Source organism: Lytechinus pictus, unplaced genomic scaffold, assembly GCF_037042905.1.
Source record: "Lytechinus pictus isolate F3 Inbred unplaced genomic scaffold, Lp3.0 scaffold_19, whole genome shotgun sequence".
Classification (NCBI taxonomy): domain Eukaryota; kingdom Metazoa; phylum Echinodermata; class Echinoidea; order Temnopleuroida; family Toxopneustidae; genus Lytechinus; species Lytechinus pictus.
This window is the reverse complement of record NW_026974140.1, coordinates 3,217,711-3,237,445: the sequence shown is the minus strand read 5'-3', so window position 1 is coordinate 3,237,445 and position 19,735 is coordinate 3,217,711. Positions and strand designations below refer to the sequence as shown.

The 19,735-nt window shown below is 37.9% G+C and overlaps 2 protein-coding genes across 2 annotated transcripts; both read right to left on the bottom strand.

Moving 5' to 3' along the window:
• On the bottom strand, window positions 1-12,137 carry LOC129261022 (nucleoside diphosphate kinase A2-like). Its single transcript, XM_064114515.1, has 4 exons — window positions 11,857-12,137; window positions 6,121-6,222; window positions 2,145-2,204; window positions 1-1,159 (listed from the first exon to the last, which is right to left on the bottom strand). The coding sequence occupies exons 1-4, from the start codon at window positions 12,055-12,057 to the stop codon at window positions 989-991; spliced, it is 534 nt and encodes a 177-aa protein (XP_063970585.1). The 5' UTR covers window positions 12,058-12,137; the 3' UTR covers window positions 1-988.
• Window positions 12,138-12,252: 115 nt separating this feature from the next.
• On the bottom strand, window positions 12,253-16,547 carry LOC129283486 (uncharacterized). The gene has a single exon (XM_054919279.2). It carries the CDS (start codon window positions 16,530-16,532, stop codon window positions 13,947-13,949), a length of 2,586 nt encoding a protein of 861 aa, XP_054775254.2. The 5' UTR covers window positions 16,533-16,547; the 3' UTR covers window positions 12,253-13,946.
• Window positions 16,548-19,735: the final 3,188 nt, after the last annotated feature.

The window sequence follows — 19,735 nt, the reverse complement described above, 5'->3', positions numbered from 1 at the left end:
TTACAGTGTTCTTCCTCATATATTTTCTTCCCATAAATCATTGAACAAAATGGCAGACTAATGTATGGTACATATGCAGTGACTGGCTGTCATTGTCAATTGTCATATTCTGGAAGATTACCTTGGCTATTAAGAATAATCTTACATGAATACTGCTTCCGGCGGTATCAGTCTGGAATACAGTGTAGTTCAGCTACAAAAATACCACCTCAAATCCATTTGGAATGAATTTTGGTTCATGACCAACACGCAAGTGTGAAATTAGGCACAGAGATTACATCGAATTGTGCTTTAAACAATGAAACATTTTACAAGTGGAAAATAAATACAAGTATTGGCAACATCAATTAAGGACATGATCATATTCAATGAGTCATAACTAGACATAAATGCTACTTCATTTAATACAGAAAACAAGAGAACAAATTTGTTAGGTAGAATTCAATTACAACATGATAGATCTTTATCCCTCAGGATACAGCTATTAGTAAAATCATTGTTACTTATTTTATGTGTGTCGTTATTGGATTTGACGAGACATAACTGCATTGAAAAGACACCATCTGTAAATACTTTCTTCAGTTTGCTGTGATTGGACATAACGGTATGGGACACAAAAAATGTTTAACACTACATATTGGTCATTAAATTACCTGAAAAATCCAGCTATGAGTGCAAAATAAGAAGATGGTTGGCAAATAAATGTGTACGATACCATAGGTACCTTTTGTGTGAAGTGTATCAATAGTGGATACACAGTCCATTGACTGCTACAATGACAACGTAATGCAATGTAGCATTCAATAAAATGTTATCCTTTTGTTGGAGATTTTCACTAAAGATTGCCAAATTTAGGAATTATGATTGTTACACTCTCCTAAACCATGTTGTACCCATGGAGCATACAAGTATACGTGAGGCAAGGCAGAACATATAGTCACAATATTTTGCACTCATGGTTGATTTTGAAAGTTAATAAGAAATGTTGTTATTCATACACGCTGCTTTCTGTGCAGAGTTTATAGCTTATGACCTCGTCAGTTTTAAACCAGAGCGCTATCTCTTTGTTAGCCGACTCTACACTGTCAGATCCATGGATAATGTTGCGGCCCATGTCAATGGAATAGTCACCACGGATCGATCCGGGCAATGACTTCAGCTGTTGTAAAAAAAAAAAAATTAATAACTTTTCATTAGCACATCTCCTTTGAAAAAGAAATCAAACACAAATTAAAATCTACATGATTAGGTTAAAATATTTTCCATTTGCCTATTAAGGTCAGGGTAACAAATCAAGCCCCTCAACACTCTTCAGAGTGGATACAAAAGTTTAACAAATTGCAGTATCAACATTAGTATTATCATTACTAAGTAAACATTAATACATAACCTGATGAAGACTGAATGATTTTGCTATAACACACATTTTCTACTGACTCCAGACTGCATACATGTACATGAAGTCTCTGTATCAGGTTACAAATAAACAAACACCAATTGCATTTGCAAGGACCTACTTAGCTTTCATTGGTGAAAACGGTTTGAATTTAAATCAACAAATTCGAGAAAGGAGCTAAATGAATGATAACAAAATAAATAACCAAATACATCAATTCAAACCTATCAACTCTCATCCTTAACCCTATCTAGGCCGAGCCCCCCCCCCCCCCTCAACGTTTCACACAATATTTGTTAATGCATAAACCTCACACTGCGATGCTTCTTGACTTTTTTCTCTAAGTCTCCCCAGGTTTTTAGGACCAAATTTTTGATGCCCTGGTATGCGTTTTAGAAATTATGCCACATTTTGTTTGTGCATGTCAGACCAAAAATTGCTCTAAAATATGATTTTGTGTACAAGTTAATGCAAATTGTGTTTTCAACCAAATATCATAAATGTACTATTACTTTTGCTGTTGCCGGTTTAATGCTGTTTACGATCACAAAAGAGTCACCAACAAAGTTCATCAAAAAAAAAAAAAAAAAAAGGTTGAAAAACCAAAGATAAAAAAAATTGCGAAAACAATAAAATACATTAAAAAATGGATCAGATATCGCATTTTTTTTCACGTACATTTGCTAGGAACATGACAAAGGAGTTTCTAAACCAAAGAAAAATATCTAATATAAAAATATCTACTTACAGGATCAGTTTCACCAAGCATTGCACGGCCCTGTTTCACAACAGACTTTCCTTCCCAAACCTGATCATGAAACAAGAAAAAAGACAAGTACATGCAATTAAATATATGACCACATATACATAAAGGAAAACAATATTATGTTACATATGACTTTGCCTAAATCACATTTTTGGGGACTGAATAATTCCGCTTGACTTTTGCATGAGGGGAAAAAATCAACATACCCACTCCACACGCACAATGCATGGTATACAAATATACCAGGCTTTGAGGAAGTATAGCAGGATTTATTCGTGTGAGGTTGGAATGGCAATAATACTTTTCCCGAGGGGCGAAGTCCTGTGGAGAAAATAGTAGTATTGCTAGTCCAACCAAGGACAAATAATTCTTTATTTTTACTTTCGAAATACAATTTTGCTTGTCCGCTGTATCCGTTATGAATACGATTTGTGTCTGTAGGCCAGTGGGACCAGGCCTTTATAGAATGAAACTAGTTGAATGCATATAAGGCCAAGTAAAAAAAGATAGTAGTTGATTTTTTGAGAGCAGTGATGAGGGAGGTCCTTACTATTTGCTATCTTATTATTTTTTTTTTAAACAAGGAGACATTTTCTCGGCCTGTTTTTTGACATCAGTTATGAGGGAGGTCCTTACTATTTACTATTTTTTGCTATTTTTTATTCAAATGATTGTCAGGACATGTCAGGCTCGAATTATGTGATCGATGCATGCTCAATATTAATAATAAATGCGAAGAAACTATATAGTTATACATGTACAACAGTTTTGGCAACTCTTTTATTTACATATTGTAAAGAAATGGACAAAGAGAAAGAACAATGGTAGGCGTAGCTTAAATCAAGGTTCCCCAGAGCTTTCTACCCTTTGGAAAAATTGGTGATGCCGAAAAAATGTCTCTGCCGGGAATCGAACCCGGGCCCCCAGCTTTGAACGCCGGTGCCTTAACCACTAAACCACAGAGACGGGTTAGTGGCTAGGGCGACCCCGATCTGATTGACCATCAGATAGACAGATTTTCGACACTACCAATTATAATTTCCTTTGTCGGGTGAAGGTGGGTTTTGAACAATGACAAGCCGCCATGCCTCAGCTGGATCAAAGGTATTGCTTTGATACAGTACACGTATGGGAGAAAGTATACAAATGTGTGAAGTTATCCATGTACAACTGCTTTGGCAACTCTTTTATTTACATATTGTAAAGAAATGGATGAAGAGAACAATGGTCGCCCTAGCCACTAACCCTTCTCTGTGGTCTAGTGGTTAAGGCACCGGCGTTCAAAGCTGGGGGCCCGGGTTCGATTCCCGGCAGAGACATTTTTTCGGCATCACCAATTTTTCCAAAGGGTAGATAGCTCTGGGGAACCTTGATTTAAGCTACGCCTACCATTGTTCTCTTCATCCACTTCTTTACAATAATATATATATATAATTGGAAATCTATGGGAAATGTTTTATGCCATACAAATCTATTGATGTATTACTGATGTATACTGGTATGACTACTGTAATATTGTAAAACAAAATGTTCATGTCAAGTGAATGATTTAAACTTTATTCTACATTATATATGTAAGGGTAAAAATGCACGGGGGGGGGGGTCATTTTTATTACCATGGAGCCATGTTCAGTTTTCCAGAGTCAATCTCTTTTTCAGCTCTGGTCATGGTTTTGCATCGTAGTTTCCAGCTGCTTGTTCGTTTACATGTTTAATACTGTTTATTCAATTGCTATTCATTTTTTTTATTGATATCAAATGTTAAATGATTATTGAATTAATTGTTAATTGTTCACATAATCTATTTACTAACTTACATTTTTACAATTGTCCATCAAATTGCATAGCTCACTGGCGTAAATCCGTGTTGATGGGTGGGGGGGATGACTGAAATATTTTGGCATTTTTTTGCAATCATGTTTTTAGATATGCAAGGAATTGTCATTGATATGTCCACAGTGGCGTACCGTGGGTCACGGCATTGGGGAGGGGGGCACAGGTAAAATTTTTGAATCACTAAGTGAGTGCGCGAAGCGCGCTAACTGTGCTAGGAAATATATTTGGTTTATATTGACTTGAAAACGGGATGTTTTAGTACAACAGGATTATATATCTCGTTAAACAGACAATGCGAGCACCAGGAATAATAAAAAAAGACGTAAGCCCTGGGCAAATTATGTTTCATAAAGTTGTAATGTAACATAACATAATTATAATATAATATAACATTATAATGAATATTTTCTTCTTTCCCACTACGTTTCTCTTCCTTTCTCCCTTTTTTCTCCTTTCCCCCTTTCCCCGTTTTTTTTTTTGTCAGCCGATGGGGGGGGGGGGGGATGTGCCCCCATGCCCCCCGTAGTTACGCCACTGTATGTCCATATGGCAAATACCCCTCCAATATTATTATCTTTTTTACCCCATGATGGTTTAATGGTTTTATTAGAGATTACATTCAAAATTTTTTGACATTCCATCGTAATCCCTTCCCAAAGACCCCAACATTGATGAATTGGAAGAAACAGGGATTTCTCTTAAATGTTATAATAAGGACATAAGTATTTCGTTTGGAAATGGTGAAATGGCTCTTTATTTGCATTTTATGATTCAATAATATTGTTTTATTTGTTAAGCGGTATTTTAGGAAGAATTTTCACCAGTAAAACAATTATCTCTTGTGATTTTTTTCTTCATTTCTTTCGTAAAAAGTGGGGGGATGTTTGTACAGGCCATCCCCCCCTCCTCGAAAAGTGGGGGGATATATCCCCCCCATCCCCCCGGGATTTACGCCAGTGGCATAGCTCAAGGAAGAATGAAGTTTATCAAATTTGAACAGAATTGGCACTTACTGGAATCCCATTAATGATTTTCAATTTCTTGATAATGAACAACTCACTTGAAATTATTTTTTTGAATATTCAATGCATTGCCTGCTGACGTTAGAAAACTCGCCAGAAAATTCAATTCATTTCACAAATTCACATGTCGCGCCAGCACAGTCAATCACATCACCGCAGCACACATCACCCAACACAGTCACAAGCACAGTCAATCACCGCAACACACATCGAAGTACAGGCGCTATCACTCACTAAAAAAACCTGCTGAAATACAAATTACGTCATTAAAATTGACTTATCTGCACCATATTTCCAAAGCACGCGACGGATTAGTTCAGATTTAGGAAGCGGAGTCCCCGAAAATGCACTAAAAATGAAGAAATCCATGATCTATTCCGAGATTGCAAACTTTATTTTCTCGCTAATTTATGATCGTATCTTCAAAATTACCAGTAAAAAACCAAATCAGAATTTTTTTTTCTCGCAATTACGGCGATATCCGACTTTGCAATGTTTTATGAAGTTGCGAGAGAGATCCCAGAGCACATTTAGAGCAAATTGCTCACCAATCTTGTGAATTTTTTTCGCTTTTCAGCGGCCATAAAAATAGTAAATATCAAGAAAATTGATGCGGCAATCAAAAAGGGAAGCGGGCGCAGACAAGAAACATCACTAATTTTTTTTTTTGCCAATTTTTGAAAATAGTAAATAGTAAAATATTCCATGCGGTGGCCAAAATAGATGCGCGCGAGGACGATCAACTACTTTCTTTTTTTACTTGGCCCAAACAGATCAATGAAAGTTGGGGGAACATTGAATGAATAATAAGTTATGAGCATTTGCATATTGAGATTTCTGATGCTTAGAAATCAGGTAAAAAATCATCACCATCAACTTAGAATGAGCATAAAAGAGATGTTCTGAGGTGTATTTTTTGTGTCCAAAGAGGAGAGTTGTGACATCACAGATCTTGCTCTCATTACCAATCAGGAGAGAATCTCCTTAGCATTGGTGACCTTAACATTCAAAATTTCAAATGCTCATAACTTCCTCTTTCTTGTCAAGTCTTATTCAAACTTTTATTGAGTCTCCTATATTCTTCTTTCTTGTAAACTTACCATAGCAAAGACTGGTCCACTTGCGATGTGTTTGATGAGACCAGGGAAGAATGGCTTCTCCTTCAGGTCACTATAATGTTGGTTGAGGAGATCCTCATTGGCCTGTTCAAAAAGATATAGGGAAAACTAGAAATTTGACGTGTCTAAAGGACACAGATGCCCCCGCTTAACGCGATCAGAAATTCATTTTATATGATTGAACTTAATATCATGCAGAAACCAATATGCATATATATATATAATGAACAAATTAAAACTTTTGACCAAAACACTCGCCCTTTCCATAATGATCTCTGACAGAAGATATGACAAACGGGTCATTTGATGTGGATAATCCCTCACTTCATTGTGTCAGATATAGAAATGTGGTCTTGCCGTCTCATCAATTTTCTTCCAATACAGCTACTTGCAGCATGAGCTGTGACCTTTGACCTGTGGGCTCCGATTTAAAACTAAGCCTGTTACCAAGCCTAAGGCTACGTCTCTTCTGCTCTTTCTACCGATAGTATCGATATCATTATCAAGCATGTCAAGGGATTCTAACTTTTTTTCAGCATTTCGCGAAACCGGGTTTAGTAAGATTGGAACTCTGTGGTTGGTGGATAAAGATGTGACTAACTTGTCTAGTCTTGAGGACTCCATGTTTTTTTTAATATTTTGACATATATTTCTTCATCATGGAGTCTTGAACCCCGTCCATATATGTATAAGAGACACATGTACACAAAGATGGAGATCCCTCCATCCGTTTGTCAACAAAGCAAAGACAATAGACCTGACCCTTGAACCGCTTCGTGATGACGTACATCCGACTAGCGATGCCGTTTTGAAGAATAACAGCATCGCTAGTTGGATGTACGTTCCACCAAAGTCTTTACAGAAAAAGATTAGACACTTTGCCGACTTCGCGTAACGCTTTGCATCGATTTACGTGTAAAATAGTTTTTGTGCCTAGTCTTTTCTTGTAGTGTCTTTGATATGAAGATAAATCGCGCGCCCTCTTTAGCTCATTAGACGAAAAATTTGGGAGATGGTTGCAAGGTCCGTATTTTGTCAACGAGAAGAAAAATCAACGCTTAAATGACGCTATTTGAGGGGATATTCATCATACTAGGGGGAATTGACTTCACATCGTTCGGTAAGTTTCTTTTAATTTAAGTAGTTATTTCTAAAAAATTTTGGGGGAAATTCGCGGGAGTTTGATTCAATTTCACATGCGCCATGCCTTCAATTTTCCTATATATGGCGGCAATAATGTACCCATGGGCGGGATTACCTAGGGATCCATCTTTGTGTACATCTGGATGTGGATGTATACGATGCAGGGCCCTCCTGGGCATGAACGCATCGGGTACTTGACCTGGATTTTGCCGGGACCGGCAGGTGCAATACACCGGGTGAACACCCTACTCTTTGACGAATAGTGTATTGGTTTTAACGTGCATAGGTTGTACCTCTCCTATACACGGGACCAACATTTGCGTCCTTTCCGATGGACGGAGTGTTTTCCAACTGTATTCACACCTGCACTGAATACAGTGGTGAGGCACGCTAACACACAACGCTAAAGCATCAGACTTTTTTGTTAGACGCGTTCCGGCATGAGCGGGACTCGAACTTCTCACGCACTTGTTCACTGCAACCACCCTGCCTGTGGGGAATCTACAGGTTGGACTATGGCATGCCAATGCTGTACAGAGCACACACTTAAAAAAATCATTAAAATATCACTTTTGTGACCAAAATTACTTATTTTCTTACAGTTGCAATTTATTTTTCATTAGTAACTTGGGAATAATTTTTGAATTCACCAGAGCGCTAAAAAACTTGAATTTTGGGCATATTTTTGTGTACGCCCTCTATTGGTGGAAAGTATGTATGGCAAGAAAATTTTCATTTTTCAATCTCTAATTTAAATTAAGAAAAAAATAATTTAAAGAATCAAATTTACTTAAGAGCCAAGTTGTATGATGAATAGGTGTAATGGTTGTATGATGAATAGGTGTAAATGTTATATCATAACCTTGTTCATTGAACAAGCCCTCACGTTGAGATCTACGATCTTATCCGAAACATGCGCTCTAACCGACTGAGCTACGCTGCCTCCTACATGTGTCTCTTTACGGAGGTTCAAGACTCCATGATGAAGAAATATATGTCAAAATATTAAAAAAAAACATCATCATGGAGTCCTCAAGACCATCTTGTCCAGGTGTTGAGAAACGGGACCCAGAAGCCTCCAGGCTACCCCCCCCCCCTCCCATTCAGATTACACTACATATTGCATATCTTTTTCTTAAGTTGACGAACTTGAGAGTTGGACGAGTGGATACCATGCGCGACCAGAAAAACACGTAAAAAGGATGTCTTTTTCTAGATAGGACACTTTACGTACGTGACGTGATAAGGGTGTCAAAAACACAAAAATAAGGAAAAAAGGGTATCCATTTCGCTTGGAAAAATATGTTTTTAGGGTTAAATTTGCGGAGATGATAAAACAAAATTAAAATGTTGTATAAAGGATGTCCCTTTTGCCCCAAAACTATGCGTTTAGAGTCCGATTTGTGCGAGGTGAGGAAGGTGGGGCCGTACTAAACCAAATGGGGTGTATTACTGTATATAAAGGCAAAACCGAGGACCGATCGACGGACCCGTGACACAACAATAAATATCGCTGTCCTTGTTTAGGGGTTCATTTCATGGAAATTGCCAAGAGTATCGTTTCGTTTCCAATATTTTTTAAGTGGTGCATTTTCAGAATAAGGAAAATACGTGTACTTTAGGGTGCTTTTCGAGACCCCATGGTCGCGCATGGTATCCACTCGTCAATAGAAGCGCCCCCCCCCCCCCGGGCAGTAGGGGCGCACGGCCAATATTGGAGACCGTCTCCAATGTGGGAGATTATCTCCAATATCAGAGACTTTTGTAAAGAATTTGGGTATCCAATTTCAGAGACAGTCTCCAGTTTTGGAGATCAATTTCCTTTGTTTACATTTGCTGCAAAAGGATTACCTTGGCGGCAAATAAAAATGTGATTAGGCCTACCCCTTTTGACTAAGCTTGTAACCGATTTTGAAATCGGCAACCGATTCCATTCGATTTCACCACAATCGGCGATCACTTGCCGATCTTCGATCATGCCCCTTGAAGGAAAAAATCGAAAATAAAAAATCGGCGTAGATCTAGTAACAGTGCGTGATCGTTCAGAACATATTTCAAGATGGTTTTTGAGGTGCTAAGTTAGCTATTTAGAGGTCGCATTATTCAGGGAGAAAGACGCGGTATTATCTATTCCGATGTTTAAGAGGATAGATATCTTCTCTTCCAACTCATGGTGATACTGACAGCGGATGCCGCCGTGAAATTTTTAAAGGTCGTATTACTGACGGAGATCACATGCGCTACTCTCTCACATCGTTTAAGATGATATACATCTTTTCAACCTCGTGGTGATAGCGGATGCCGCCGTGAACTTTGAAAGGTCGTATTACAGACGGAGCTCACTGCGCTACTCTCTTGCCCCCTTTATGATGATAGACATCTTCTCTTCAACCTCGTGGTGATAGCGGACCCCGCCGTGAACTTTTAAAGATCGTGCTACTAACGGAGCTCATTGCGTTACTCTCTTACATCGTTTATGATGATAGACATATTCTCTTCAACCTCATGGTGATAGCGGACCCCGCCGTGAACTTTTAAAGATCGTGGTCCTGACGGAGCTCATTGCGTTACTCTCTTACATCGTTTATGATGATAAACATTCTATTTTCAACCTCGTGGTGATAGCGGATGCCGCCGTGAACTTTGAAAGGTCGTATTACCGACGGAGCTCACTGCGCTACTCTCTTACATCCTTCATGATGATATACATTTTATTTTCAACCTCGTGGTGATAGCGGATGCCGCCGTGAACTTTGAAAGGTCGTATTAACGACGGAGCTCACTGCGCTACGCTCTTACATCGTTCATGATGATATAAATCTTCTCTTCAACCTCGTGGTGATAGCGGACCCCGCCATGAAGTTTTAAAGATTGTACTATTGACGGAGCTCATTGCGTCACTCTCTTACATCGTTTATGATGATAGACATCTTCTCTTCAACCTCGTGGTGATAGTGGATGCCGCCGTGAACTTTGAAAGGTCGTATTAACGACGGAGCTCACTGCGCTACTCTCTTACCCCCTTTATGATGATAGACATATTCTCTTTAACCTCGTGGTGATAGCGGACCCCGCCGTAAACCTTTAAAGATCGTGCTACTGACGGAGCTTATTGCGTTACTCTCTTACATCGTTCACGATGATATACATTTTATTTTCAACCTCGTGGTGATAGCGGACCCCGCCATGAACTTTTAAAGATCGTGCTACAAACGGAGCTCATTGCGTTACTCTCTTACATCGTTCATGATGATATACATTCTATTTTCAACCTCGTGGTGATAGCGGATGCCGCCGTGAACTTTGAAAGGTCGTATTAAAGACGGAGCTCACTGCGCTACTCTCTTACCCCCTTTATGATGATAGACATCTTTTGTGGTGATAGCGGACCCCGCCGTGAACTTTTAAAGATCGTGCTACTGACGGAGCTCATTGCGTTACTCTCTTACATCGTTTATGATGATATAAATCTTCTCTTCAACCTCGTGGTGATAGCGGACCCCGCCATGAACTTTTAAAGATCGTGGTCCTGACGGAGCTCATTGCGTTACTCTCTTACATCGTTTATGATGATATACATTTTATTTTCAACCTCGTGGTGATAGCGACCCCGCCGTGATCTTTTAAAGATCGTGCTACTGACAGAGCTCATTGAGTTACTCTCTTACATCGTTTATGATTATTACATCTTCTCAACCTCAATTTATTTGTCTTTGCAACTTCGTCGGGAGATGCTTTTATATTTCTTCCTAGATATCAAAAGTTAAGTTCTCAAGATAGTAATTAGTAATAAATTACCCAAAACACTTTAATAACATTTCAAATCATCGTGCGTGCTTGCGTCTTGTACTACATTTTAATTGCACTTGCGACTTAAAGATGATGCGTCGTACGAGATCAAGAGATCATTCCAATAATTCTTAATCGCTAGCACCTAAAAATAGTTATAAAAGATGACCCGCCGATCGTTCATTAACCTGTGAGTGAACTATGAGAATTAATTTCATTTTATTTTCCTTTGCGCCTTTGCTCGGAAGATGCGTCTTTCGTTTATCTTTCTCATAAAAATCACTCGGTTTATTCTAAAGCAATAGCACCTCAAAACCCCTTTAAAACATGTTCCAAACGATCGCGCATGTTGGCGACTTCCATTCCAATGCATTCGTCTTTGTGACTTTGTCAGAAAGATGTGCGCGACCGCGAACAAAATTTTGATGTATTCCTTTGTTTTTAAACATCGCCGATTCGATTTCGATTTTAGAAGCTTAACTGCAGATCCGATTTTCGATCTGATTTTTGATCCGATTTACAACATTACTTTTGACCGTCTTCTTTAAAAATTCACCGTCTACTTTTGATTTGATAAGGATTTTTGTTGTCAATCACACACGAAACAAATGGGCTTCTGACCTCAGTGAGACAAAATTTTGGGTGGAAAAAAATAATGTTTTTGTTGGTGTTGTTTCTTTTGTCCTTTTACAAAGCAAGTCTCCAATGTGGGAGATTGTCTCCCCTATTGGAGAGAGTCTCCCATATTGGCCGTGCGCCTCTACTGCCGGGGAGTTGGAACATTACCTTCATCATCTTTCCAGCGACAAGCTTATATCCACGCTTCTCAAATCGGTGGACGATGTCTCCGATAAGCCCACGCTGGACTCCGTCGGGCTTCACCATTATAAAAGTCCTCTCTTCATTCTTAGCCATTGTCCTGCAAAATGCTGAAAATACTGCTAAAAGAGTGCAGACCATGTGGAAAACGTGGACCATGAAGATCATCCAACCCGGAAGAGGTTTCCACAGATAGCACGCTTGCGCAATATCGCGTCGACCTCGCTCGAACTCAACTTCTCAAGTGCGGCGTTACCTATGTACATACCACTACCGGGTCAAAACCACTATCTCGGCGCAATTGGAAACTCAACAAATCAGAAAAATAACCTTTGTTCAACACATATCATTTTATTATGAAAAGAATGCATGTATTGTCAAGTTAATATCCGTTGATTATTGGCTTTTGAATTTTGCTGATTGACTAAATTTTCACGTTTTCGTAATGACATGTATAATTCAGTGTGAAACCTACGTTACAGAGCATTACACCTTTAATAGTCGTGGTGAAATATATTTCTATTGAGTAGAACTAATTTGCCACTTCTGAAATAATCAATTTGGTGCCAAAAATTGTACGATAATGGTCTATTACTTCCCTTGAGTTTGATTGCGAAAACCACTGAGGGGAATTGAAGTTTGAAAACATTAATTTCTATAAAGAAATTTGACTGTCAAAATCACGAATCGTATCTTTTTACTTCGAACAATAAATCTGAAAGATAAAGGTAAGATTTAAACATTTATAAAGTCATGTAAAGATTAAGTTTACAGGATGTTCATCAAATTCAACGAACGGGCAGCATGTAATATGTAATTGTCTCATTAAATATGGTAACGTAGGTTTCATGAAAGGTAACGTAAATTACATGTTCTAAAAATCTGAAAATAACTACGAAGGTTTAGAATTGTATGCACGAAAATAACTGAAAGTTGATTGGTTACATTCTCAAATAATATCATGAAACAAAATGGACCCAACTATTATCACAAAATGGTTTTAATCCACGGGAAATTTAGATTACACGGTGCTCAGAATATGGGCATTTTATATTCAAATGTAAAGTGCCAGACGTGTGGAAGTGTGAGTGATAATCAAAACGCGGGGTCAGTTGTGTTTTCAGATAATGGTATTTATATCAACTCCCTCGTTCTGTTTGCAATTTTAATTAAATGTAACGAGTGAAAAGTAGAAATAAAGTTACTTTGAAAATAGTAACGTATGTTACTTTAATATCTGACAATGCTAAACAATTGTCCTACCACAACTAACATTAAAAATCTGCTAGCTTGGATGAAATATAACACCAATGTGCCAAGAAATTGCAACTTTAAAATTTAACAATTTGTCTTTTTGAACTTTACCAAGGTATGAAATACTGAAAGTGTGAAAGAACTATAACACCAATTTGAAATTGTGAATAAACTATAACACTTATAGATCAACTATACGTCAAACATATGGAAATGTGATTGATCAATCATCAAAACGTGGTTACCTTTATTTTCCCGATGACTTTTATATCAATTCCCCATTTTCTGTTAGCAAATTTTGATTACGTTTACATAGCGAAAATTAGTAATAAAATTATTTTAAAAAGAGTAACGTATTTTAACTTCAATATCTGACAATGTAAAACAATTATTTTAACTCAGCTAACATTTAAGATTTGAAATTGTGGATGAACCATAAAACCTAATGTTGAAAGAGAGAGATGAAATGAGGAAAAGGGAGATTGCAGTAAGTAGACACAAGATGAAAAACAAGAAGAAATGAACCCCCCATGATATGATGAGGAACATAATAGGGAGTTGAAGATAACTCACATATCAATTATTTATGCTTGAATATTAATTCCCTAAGACTGGAAGCAGATCAATCTGATATCCCTACAACTTAATCACATAGGCCTAACTCTAGTTTTGCATGTGTGATATTAATTTCTTATAGCTCTTACAATAAACATATGGCCAATGATTTATATGGAAATCAATTAATCAATTAACCCATAAAAATTAAAACCCCTTTTGAATCATTCCAGTAAAGATCTATGAAGTCAGACAACGGCCTTGAAGGCTTCTTCGATCAGAGCTTTCTGCTCTGGAGATAAAGTGACAATTCTTTGAGAAGTATCACAAAAGCATGGTGTAATGTGACACAACACTTTGTCCCATGCCACCCATATTGCATCTTTTTTTACAGGCCATTTGTATTTCCCCCCTGTATGGGTACCAGAACATTTTGCCATGAAGTCAATATGAATATCAGAAGAGTCAAATTTGAGGACTTTGCCAATGTACCACTGCTTATCATAAACTGCAGCAACCCAGTCGTCAACACCATATGTACCCGAGGACGCTTCGTTGGTTGTTGGTGAGGACTCATCATTTTCAGACATGCTTGTGTTGCTTGGACTCTGTGGTGTAACAGAAGCACCTGTTGTTGACATGGTAGTCGATCGATAAAGGAGACGATTGTGTTTCCACCCTTCGCACATCGTTTCAACTTGGCCTTCTTCACGACTGCCATAGCAGCTTTGACAGTAGCAGGACAACTTTCTGAGAAGAACTCCATTGTCATGGCCAATCACTGCGTGCATCTGCATTGTCCCAGGAAAGGTTTTCACACTGGACCACCTCTCCGCAATGAGAAGACTTCCTGCAGCACAGTCTCCCTTGGCTACAAAGAAGAAGTTGATCTTTGAACCTGAGCATTCGTGGCGTTCTTGTGAGGCCCAGGCGAAAAAGTCGTGGGCATCTTGGATAACTGCTGCCCGTCTCTTCACTGCAGTGTCTGCAAGACGTTTGATGGTACCCCCGATCCCATCGCACGGACCCTTCCCGTGGCCACTCTCGAAATAGTTCCATTGAGCATGTATGCCGTCGAAGATATCAGCATGCTCACTCACCAACGAAAACATTGTTTTGTTCCTATATTGCGATGTAGGACTGTCGGTCCAGTAGTGAACCTTGTGGAGATGGGGTATCAGCTCTTTGAGCTTTGGCATGAGCTTGGTGAGTATTGCCAGTATTGTGGAAGTGTTGTGATTTCTGTCATCAGACACAGCTGCAAAACTTTGATGAACTAGTTCATTCCCGTCGTTGCGGAAGTACACGACAATTGGGTGAAGTGTCACCCCATCCTGACACCAGTAGGCGCTTTGGACCTCTTCAAGTGGAACACAGACATAATTTTCGGCAAAATCCATCTGGATAATGCACTCATCTGGCTTCAAAGAATTCTTGCAATCTAGCAAAGCTCTGAATTGGTTTTTGATTCTGACAACATGTTGCCTGAATTCTTGGATCTCCTTCTGAAAGCGCTTGATAAAGTCAGGTTTACTTTGAGATATGCGGATGATTTTGATTTTCTTTCTCCCATCTACCTCAACCCTTGACCACTCATCAAATTGGATCTGCTCTGACTGCAAGTTGTTGAGGAGAATATCTACCTGAGCTTCATTATGTTCTTTAATGAACTCATCTGGGTTGTCATTTACAGTTCCCCCGAGTGATTGTAGTGCTTTGAGCTTCAATGCAACATTCTGATGCTTTTGACAAAGGCAAAGATCTCTCGAGGCGAACTGGACAGGCTTAATGTGAGGACATAGGGTTCGTCGCACGCGGTTGAATGCTGACAGTGATATCTTTCTTTTCCCATCGGTCTCTGCCAGATACCTTTCATGAAGATTAGACAGATAATCAGTCAAATACCTCTTCTGACACTTGGTTCCGTCTTTGCCCTTGCTTGAATCCTTTTTTCCCGGACACATACGTGATACATCATCTCTGTGCAGAAATTCTACTACTTCCAGATGGAGAGAAGTCCAGGTTGGTCGTGATTGTTGAGTTGATTTGGTATGTTTGTTTGCCTTCGAAAGGTTACGTCTCCCCAATCCAGTTTCCGTCCGGAGCAACTTTAATAGGCGGTATTTCTTCAGAACCTTTGATCCAGCTACCAACTGGTGAAGAATCCGGCGATCAGACATCTTTCTGCTTGTGTTAGAAGAACCTTGAATCTCTTCCATCATTGCATTGGAGAATAACAATCGTTTTCTGATTGAAGGAACACGGCTTGGATCTATTCCTTCATCTTCTAGCTGAGAGTTTGTACGGGATCGCGGTGTATTCTTAACTTCTTTTCTTGTTGGCATTGAAGTCATGACTTTATTCTGCAGCCTCTCACACCTTTTCTTTAGTCTTGTCTTGTCTTTCTTTGCCGCCTGTAGTTTCAGTGTGAGCTGTTCAATGTTTCTATGAGCCTTGCTCAAACACCTACTCACTCGTTTTCTTCTTGGCTTTTGGAATGGCATTTTGATAGTAAGGCCTAACTGGTTAGATATGTCAGGGGATATGTCCGAGATAGCAGAATCGTCATCCGCAGTGTATCCGACGTCATCTATGTTCATGTTTCTTCTTTGTTCCATTTCCTGTCTTACCCGACGAACTCGATCTCTATGCTTTCGTACTCTTCTATTTACTTGCGTTCTTCTCTCTTGGACCCTCTTCTTTGTGAGCGTATCCACCGGTTTGTAGTATTTTTTCACCCTCTGCCTCTCCGCTTGTAAGTAAGCATTTTCCCCCATCTTTTGCCGCTTCCTTTGCCTGTAAGCAGCCTGAATTTCAGCCCTGCTCCTAGCCATTCCTTTAGGGAAAATAAAAAGAGAAAGGTTATATTGTATCTTATGTTTTCAATGAAATCTTGAAACATACGTTACCATTTTGGGCAGGGGAAATGCCATTATTATATTCCAAATCTTATTAAAAGGTGTCGCGTTTATCAATTGATATCAACAACTTCTTTACACAAATATGCCTTATACTGCTATTTATAGTTTTTTTCTCTTTCATTACAAAAATATTAAGGTATATATATATATTTATTTTTTTAAGAAGGCAATTATATAAAATTGATATATATAAAAGAAATTTGAGGGAAGGAAATCAACAATAATACATTCGATAAACCGATATACGCCCCTCCTTTATATTGCGAAAAATAAAATTTGATCATGGGCTTGGGAAAAATCTTAACTAGTATTCAAAACTCGGTACCAAATCCTGAAACCTACGTTATTATAATTTGAAACCTACGTTACTATAATGAGGTGGATAAAATATTAGCATATGAACTTTGTTATATACCTTAATTCAACCAATTGAGAGAGATCTTATTTATGAAGAATATTGGCAAGTATTAATGTAAGAAAGGTATAGACAGTGTAACAAAATACCGAATCTTTTAAAGGGCTAGTTTTATTTTTAAATATTTCATGAAAATAAAAGTTGAACGGAACATAAACAATGCTTGAAGTGATAGTAATTGTACTTTTTTCTTTTTTTTTGTTCCCGAAATTCCACTGGTAATGAAATTGAATGTAGTACTAGCTTATTATAAACATAAAGTTACGATTAGCAAGATTAAATCCCCTTATATCATCTATGTATGGGACAACTTCTATTTTGAAACATACGTTACTAGAGTTGAAACGTACGTTACATTATTATTACTAGCTATCAAGGTATAAAAAATAGATTGAAGAGTAATTTCACATTCTTAAACTTTTGTTTGATTTTCTAGCACTTCTTAAGAAGCCCTTGACTAATGGTTGCACCTAAAATACACTCAAATATTTAGGGGAGTAGAACCTTTAAAAAATTTGATGAAATTGAATACTTACTAGTCAGCCTCTGATGCAAGGGATTAGAAAAATGGGACGAGATCCACCATAGACTTGAAAAAGTTGTTGCTAGGCTTTCTGAGAATGATCGTAGATGGCTCATCTTTGTTATATATCGAGAAAAAGTCTTTTAACGCCAAAAAGGCCGAGGTCTGCATATACGGTAACGTAAGTTTCATAACGTAAATTACATGATGGGGTAAATAAATAGTTGCTGATCCAAAATTGCTCTTTGCAAGTATGATTTCGTTGGCCCTCTGACTTTCCTTTTATCAATGCTAACTGCTGATATACATATCAGCATCTAAGGTCTATACACATTACCCCAAAACGGTAACGTAAGTTTCATCTCTTAACGCTACGTTTCTATAAATTGCATTTAGTTTGGTTTTGATAAGATAATTCTTACTTAGGAATGGGAGTACATAAGTATCATTTCTTATCATATACCCGAGGTGTCAAATAAATAAAAATAAACATATTTACGATGACAAAAAGTAATTAATTATTGATCTAAAATACGGTAACGTAAGTTTCACTACATTTGGCGACACATTTGGTTTTATCCGCATGTGAAAACAAAACATTTTTATCAAAAACTTTTGATTGTATTTTGTGGAGGGATCACTTATATGCATATTAATTTAGTTTTAGGGCAGTTGCTTTTTACTTTATTTTGGCAAGATACAGACATTTAGAAAATATATGACCGGCGACACGCTGTTTTTCACTATTACAACGGATGGGTTTGCTAATTTCTCATTATATACCAAAAGAAGGTCAATAATATGACTTTCTTTTTAAAGAATGGATCTCATATAATAAATAGAATAGCTTAACTCGACCATTCTATATCGATTTTATTTTTAATTGGACCCATAACATGCGGGACACGAATTTGACGCAATTGCGCCGAGATAGTGGTTTTGACCCTACCAGGCTCCGGGATCGGACCAGGCTATAAATATAATATCGAGAAAGTCCAGAGAAGAGCAACTAAGATGGTGCAAGAACTCCCCCATATGAATTTGTTGTGTTCACTTAACGCGCACCGTGGCAAATCCCCTATATTCTGGCGTCAAAAACTTGACAAAATAGACCCATTTTCGGCTCTTTTATCTGAATTAATTTTTTTATCTCATATCTCAAAAACCGCTCGAGATTTTTCACAGGTTCAAACGGTTTTTTAATCTTAGACTTGTTTTACATCCCATGATATCTGTCATTTTTTATTCTGATTAAAAAACAACCGTCTTTTTTTTTACTGAAAATACACAGTTTCTCGTGTTTTTGTGTGAGAGAAGCACTTTTTGCACTGTTTTGGGCTCGACCTTCTCTTACAGCGTCTGACTTTCGTGTCAAAATGTCTGAGTTCAAAGACTATTAGATAGACTCTTTCTTGTGATATATATAGGCCTACGGTTCAACCTGTTTGGTTGAAAAAAACCGCCGTCACTTTTAGGTCAAACTTTACAATCCAATCTAACACTGTAAAAAAAAATGAAGTGCAAATTTAGCACTTACAGTGCTTGTATATAGTGACTGCACTATACGATTGCTGATTTTCTAGTTCAAGTTTAAACTAGAAAATGAGCACTCGTAGTGCAGCAGCAGTCACCCTTGAAACCAGCTGAATCCATATCAAAGAAAAAAATCAAAGAAACATATTGTTGAAAGTTTGAGGAAGATTGAATGAATAATAAGAAAGTTATGAGCATTTGAATATTGAGATCACTAATGCCATGTAGATCCTCCCATTGGCAATGCGACCAAGATCTGTGATGTCACACACGTACAACTCCCTCATTACTTTAGTACTTATTTCACTTATATTCTCACTTTTATAGAGTCTATCACAAGGTGAGGTGTTCTCTTTATGAGAGGACAAATACAGAGGTTTCACAACATATATATCATTGATGAATCGTTTGTCATATGATTAGAATGAGCAAAAAGAGATGTTTTGGGGTATATTTTCAGTGTCCAAAAGGGGAGAGTTGTTCATCTGTGACATCATAGATCTTGGTCGCATTGCCAATGGGAGGATCTCCATAGCATTAGTGATCTCGACATTCAAATGCTCATAACTCTTCTATTGCTAGTCCTATTTTACTCAAACTTTTGTTGATCTTATTCTTTGATTTTTCTGCTTTCACAAAAGCTAA

Coding starts and splice junctions, on each gene's coding strand:
- LOC129283486 (XM_054919279.2), bottom strand. CDS start 16,532: ATGGCTAGGAGCAGGGCTGAAATTCAGGCTGCTTACAGGCAAAGGAAG.
- LOC129261022 (XM_064114515.1), bottom strand. CDS start 12,057: ATGATCTTCATGGTCCACGTTTTCCACATGGTCTGCACTCTTTTAGCA. Junction 6,223..11,856: donor TCGCTGGAAAGATGATGAAG/GTAATGTTCCAA, acceptor CTTTTTGAACAG/GCCAATGAGGATCTCCTCAA. Junction 1,160..2,144: donor TGCTTGGTGAAACTGATCCT/GTAAGTAGATAT, acceptor TTTTTACAACAG/CTGAAGTCATTGCCCGGATC.